General features: G+C 35.1%; 1 protein-coding gene and 1 pseudogene across 1 annotated transcript; one reads left to right on the top strand and one right to left on the bottom strand.

Moving 5' to 3' along the window:
* Positions 1–9: 9 nt before the first annotated feature.
* LOC147928502 (large ribosomal subunit protein uL4z pseudogene) lies at positions 10–879 on the top strand (annotated as a pseudogene).
* Positions 880–1,233: 354 nt separating this feature from the next.
* LOC147928501 (kihadalactone A synthase LFS-like) lies at positions 1,234–4,128 on the bottom strand. The gene is made up of 11 exons (XM_087484905.1): positions 3,577–4,128; positions 3,261–3,456; positions 3,050–3,148; positions 2,902–2,953; positions 2,624–2,745; positions 2,435–2,532; positions 2,288–2,346; positions 2,083–2,139; positions 1,957–2,002; positions 1,662–1,741; positions 1,234–1,574 (listed from the first exon to the last, which is right to left on the bottom strand). The coding sequence occupies exons 1-11, from the start codon at positions 3,676–3,678 to the stop codon at positions 1,493–1,495; spliced, it is 993 nt and encodes a 330-aa protein (XP_087341031.1). The 5' UTR covers positions 3,679–4,128; the 3' UTR covers positions 1,234–1,492.
* Positions 4,129–6,231: the final 2,103 nt, after the last annotated feature.

Genomic DNA, 6,231 nt, shown 5'->3' with positions numbered 1-6,231 from the left:
TCTTTAGTTATGGGTCGTGGTCACAAGATCGAGAGTGTTCCAGAGTTGCCACTTGTAGTTAGTGATTTTATTTTATTGAATCCATGGAGGGAACTTCCCAAGTGGTTAAGCTTTTGAAGCGGATAGGTGCTTTCGCTGACGCGGAGAAGGCCAAATGAGGAATCGTCGTTACATATTCTGGGAAAGGTCCATTGATACTTGATAGTTTATGATACTGAAGGATCGTTTTTGGTTAAAGGCATTAAGGAAGATTCCTGGAGTTGACATTTTGTAATGTGACGAGGTTGAATTTGTTGGGTTTAGCTACTGGTGGTCATCTTGGTAGGTCTGCGTTTGAGAAGGTTGAGTCTATTTACGGTTTCTTTGAGAAGAAGAAAGGATATGTTTAGCCACAGACGAAAATGTTTAATGCTGATCTTGCTAGGATTATAATCTCTGATGAGGTTCAGAGAGTGTGGTGAAGCCAGTGAAGAAGGAAGTGAAGACACGAGTGATTATGAAGAATCCTTTGAAGAATTTGAATGTGATGGTTAAGCTTAATCCATATGCTAAGACCACAAAGAGGATGTCTTTGTTGGCTGAAGCTCAGAGAGTGAAAGCAAAGAAGGAGACGCAAGAGAAGAAGAGGAAATCCATCTCTGAGGTATGTTTTGCTTAAAGCAACTCAAATTTGCTGGTTTTTGCATCTTCCTATTCATATGATTAAAGTTATTTCCCTCTTGTTATCATATGTGGTGTTTACAGGATGAAGCAATGAGAATCAGAACAGCAAGGAAGTCATGGTCCAAGACAATGATCTCTGACAGTGACTACACCGAGTTTGATAACTTCTCGAAGTGCTCGGTTCGAATTAGTGAAATTGTTGTATCTTTAAGCTAGCTCTTAATCTAGAGAGAAGCAGTACTTTGTTTATCTTCTCTGCTACCAGTATATTTTTGTTTTGTTTTGTTTGCAATGGCCTTTGTGTCTTTTCTTTACCTGAATAAGGAGACTGCTCTACCTTTTCCAGCAAAACTATGAAAATCAAACATTTCTCAATTGGCAAAGGGTTATTACAAAAATGCAAAGGAGAAAGTCGTATATGGATTTTCTGTATCACTTCTAGTGAACCCTATAACGCAATTTGGGTTAATGATCGCCCACACCAACGAGATGAAGGTGTTATCACATGAGCGGCGACCAAACTTGTTAGTTTACATTCTTTGGTCTCATTTACAACATCTCGTAAACCCATGAGTCAACAAGTGTGGCTAGTATTGATTTTAAATGTTAAAAAGACTGTGTATAAGATACAAAGATTGAAACAAGACATAAGCATGTGTATCCCTGCCAATAAATGGAAGGTGTTTGCCGTAAACTTCACTTACATTACGATCTTTTCGAGGACTTTGCTTTGAGCATACATCCAAGAGTGTAACAACGAACACTAATTTACTTTTTTTTTTTTTTTTAAAGACTCCCTCCTACTGTTGATTGAATAGAGCATTCATGTTTATTGGTGGTAGATGCTTAGCTCCGCATGTGTTTCTTTGTAACGCTGGGTGAGGTACGTCGAACATTTGATCGGTGGATATCTATACATGCATCAACATCATTAACAATTTTTAACAACAGTTCTTACAACTCAAAAGGTCTTGGTATAGAACTAGCTGAAGTCTTACTTGGGGAGGTTGCTTTCTGACTTGCATGTTGGGAGACACTCCACTAGACAGTCATGATTCGGTTCCACGAAGAATGGAATCTGCGTTGAGAAAACATTAGATGCAACATTGATGTTATATATGTTAATTTGCTAGACTCGGTTCTGAACTCTGAACATGTCAAACACAAAACTAAACTGTTGAGAATATTAAGACCAAACAAGCATTAAGCATATGGCTAAAAAGCAAAAACCCTCTCTAAGAACCCTGCAAGATTGTAAAGATCAGAAACAGATGAGTGTAGTAAGAGCCTTACTGAATATCGTTCCTGACCGTTCCCAAGAACCCGATGTAATGTGGATCTGTAAGGTCACAAGAGAAAAATGTCAGCTAGAATAATTTACTTCCAAATCACAATCCCTTGTAAAGCTAGAAGTATTACTTGAAAAATCCATTGCTCCACCGTTCCAGCATATCGCCAAGATTCACAATGAATGCCCTGGGGACAGATAAATCAAATAAATCCACCATATTGACACTGAGTTTTGATCAGATGCTCAGAGTTGAACACATGTAATAAACAAAAATTTCTTAAGCTAGTCAGTATGTAGGAACCAATGAACCACTAGAAAGGTTTTTCGTTATACCCTTTAATTGGCGGTACATATTCCCACTTCTGAGGCGTCGCCTTCTTATCTTTGCATATCTGCCATCAAGTTTTAGCAAATTACATAACTAACTAACCTGACTATCTCAAAAAGGTATATGAATAACAAATCTGTGTTGCTTAATACCTGGAGTCCCGTTACACTATCTGTGGCTAACAGAGTCATCATCCCGAAGTCAGAATGTGCTCCACATGCATATATTCCATTTGAGGGATCAGAAACCCCTAAAGATAACAGAAGAAGCCAACGGTTGATTATACAAAAGCTTAAGAAACAGTAATGCTCTGTGATCTCTTCATAAGAAAAATACAATACCCTGATAGCGCAACAAACGCATAGTTGCAATAGGCTTTCCAAGCATTTCCGTCCTATCGAAGTAATCCACATCCAAGTCCAGGGCTAACGCCAATAATCTTGCAATAGCCTTAGAAATCCTCCTGACCATTACCGAAAAGCATTATTTTTTCGTAAATATAAAAGACGAAACTTGCAGTAACATGATTCGTTCCTATAGAGTTATCTTTCTTCAGATTTGTCAACAAAACAGATGAAATGTTTCAACTAAAAGGGCAAAACCAAAGATGAGGACTTACAATGCTTCTTGATGATATTTCTCCATTGTTTCTCGCCAACCGGGTAAAACATCTACCAAAAAAAACATCAAAGTTTATACAAAGAAAGTGCCATGAACAAAATCAACAGAGAAGAAAGAAAGAAAGAAAGAAAGAAAACACTAATTACCAGCATCAGGCCAAGGGTTAGGGCCATAGAATGGTTTATCCCAATGAGGATCATCTTTAGGAACTTCAATTCCAATGTAATAACCTTCTTTATGATCCCCTAAACACCGTACCCCCCCCCCCCCCCCCCCAAAAAAAAACGAATTCAACATCAATCAAATCAATCAATCATAATTTGAAAGTAAGCAAAGAGAGGTGACCACCAATAATACCATTGACTTGATTCTCAGGATCTAAAAGCTCATCAAGAACAGGTGTATAGCCTCGATGCTTTTCGTTTCTCAACACTTTCATCTTCTCCTCTAAAGGAAGAGCAAAAAACTTCTTGCTCTGCTCGAAAACATCGTCCATGAACTCTTCGTTTATCCCATGGTTGATCACATAGAAAAATCCACAATCCAAACATGCCTAAACCCAAAATTACCCATAATATCATGGAATCAATATATATATATATATTTTTTTATGATTCTAATTTAATGATCAAAACATGCAAAATCGAAAAAAAATTGAGATTGGAGACAAAACCTGTTTGAGGGAAACAACTGAGTTATGAAGATCATCGTCGGATAGATCGATACAGTTAAGAGATGAAACATTCATGGTCGAGTCTTTCGTATGATTCTCCATCTCTCTCTCGCTTTCTCTCTGTCGTCTGTTTTTTTTTCCTCCACTCGAGAAAGAAAGAACTAATAAAGAAGGAATCGCAGCCGTCCCGACATATCAGCTACCTTGTTGTCATACATTCAACGTAGTCAACAGCCTAATAATTAGAATCTTTTTTTTTTTTTATTGTTTTTGGGTACGACCTAATAATTAGAATCAAAATATGCCAATTTTTTTTTATAAAAAGAAAAGGAAAATGCTACTTTTATGCATATTTAAATACTAAAATCGAACATTAAAGAAAAGTCTTTTTAAGTTTTTATTTTCTAGTAATATGGAAGCTCCCTTGACCACGGATCAAAAGTTGATTAATGCTCGTACACTAGGAAGGTTAGGATCGGAACTCCAAATAACGTGATTTGTTAATTATATAGATTAATGGAGGATATTTACAGATATTTTTTAGTGATGTACAAATTATAGTCAGAATTCTACATACAATTTATTAAAAACGAAAGATGAGAAGGAGCATGGAGAAGAAACATGTATATAGTAAAAATTTACTATGGTCAAAAAGAATTATCTATGATAAAATCTCATTTGTAACAATTCTGAAGATTTGTAATAATACTAATAAATAATAAATCTAAATGAATTAAAAAATCTGCAACATTCAAAAGTTATTCTCTTTCCGTTTTCTATTAGAAAAATGATAAGTTTAAGTTCCTCTTCAAAACATTTATGATAGCTTTAATTATTTTTATGTATAATCGCTAGACTCTTCCTATTTGTTTTATTTAATAATATTTTTTTTTTAAAAATTTCGTTTTATTCAATTATTCTCTCCTTTATCCGGTTACTAGTATTTGTCCCGTGTCTATGCACTGTATTATTATTTGTGATTAAATAATATATATATGAATAATTATTAATTTGTAAGAAAATATTATTTCAATTATGAGATGGGTCTCAAAACTACACAGTCCAAAATGTAACCTAATAGAGTTTTGGGCACGTATTTGGTTTTGGACAAAATTACCCAGTCCAAAAGTAATAAACCTTCGTTTCATGTTCACAATACATGCTCAATACTTTGTATATGCGAAACGTTAGCAAATATATAAACATTAAGCATTTAAAAGTAGGAAATTCAATTTGATCGTGGAAATTTAAACATGACAGAGTTGTATTAACATTAGAAAAAAAAAATGATAAAAGATAACCATAAACACACTTGCTGTTGATCTTTACTTGGCCCACTGGCATTCCCCTTAACCGGAAACATCTTAAAAATGATAGTTAGATAAATGTGGAAAAATAACAATCATCAAATTAGTAACTCTGTAGTAGGTGCAATGAATTTTGTTATAATATTTATATGAATAAAAAAATCGTAAAGGTGAAGATAGTACCAGTATATGAGCTATGTTATCTAATTTTGTTTTTGTATCTCAATTCCCCTCCTCATCAACAATTAGGATCTTCCAACTGAATATATAAAAATCATAATTAATATAACTTCAAGAGAAAATCTATGAATATGAACAAATGTTTAAACATTTACCTGCTTGAGAATTGTAACTGCAGTTTAGATGAGCAACCAGGAAAAAATACGAATAGAGAGGAGAGGATTACAGAAGAGATGTAGTTTAGATGATCAAAATAACAAAACGATGGAAAAGAAAGGATTACTGATAAAAGAAACTGAATTATGATTTAAATAGTAGTGGAATCGGTTGTAAAATCAACTTAAACGTGGGGAGTGGGAGAAAAATCAGCAGTTTTGTTTTTGTTTTTTATTTTTTTTGCTTTCTTTCTTAGGAATATTGCACCCACATCCACTTTTTCAAACTCTAATAATACTCATACCCACTTTCTACTATTACCAGTGGTAGAGCGGGAAAATTGAGTCATGGGTGTCAATAAAATTTGAGAGGGGTGTCAATAAAACAATATGTTTCTTCAACAAGGGTAAATTACTTATTTTAACAAAAGCTAATATGAAAAAAAAAAAAAATTCATGGGTGTCATATGACACACATGATCCTTCTCTCCCTCCGCCAGTGACTACTACTATACTTTTTTCCTTCCAAATTACATATTACTCCCTCACCAAACCAAACACATCTCAACTTTTTCTCTCTGATGTTTATATATTTTGCCCTGTTTTCCCTTAATATATTCACATCTTTTGCATGATTTTCTATCTCATTTGTCCATTATTGCATAGTTTTAGAACTGTTTATGCATTAGAGTAGATTTGCATTGCATTTGCATAGTTTCTTGCATAAACAGGTGATTTTGGATCCTAAGGAACATGGAAGTGATGCTGAAGCAGATTGGAGCTGTCAAGAGAAGGAAACAAGGGATTTGGAGCTGAAGACTCAAGGTCCGGAAGTCCACTCGACCACCCACTCGACCAAGCACTCGGCCGTGTGCGGAGAAGGACTCGACCGGATGGGAGAAGCAAAAGAAAAAACCACTCGACCAGCACTCGACCGAGCACATGGTCGAGTTGACCGAACCGCCCACTTATTTTGTCTTTTAGCATTTTTAGGGCTTCTCTTCCTTTTCCTA

This window comes from Camelina sativa, chromosome 14 (genome assembly GCF_030686135.1).
Source record: "Camelina sativa cultivar CO46 ecotype springtype chromosome 14, ASM3068613v1".
NCBI lineage: Eukaryota > Viridiplantae > Streptophyta > Magnoliopsida > Brassicales > Brassicaceae > Camelina > Camelina sativa.
This window is presented reverse-complemented; position numbering and strand designations above follow the sequence as displayed.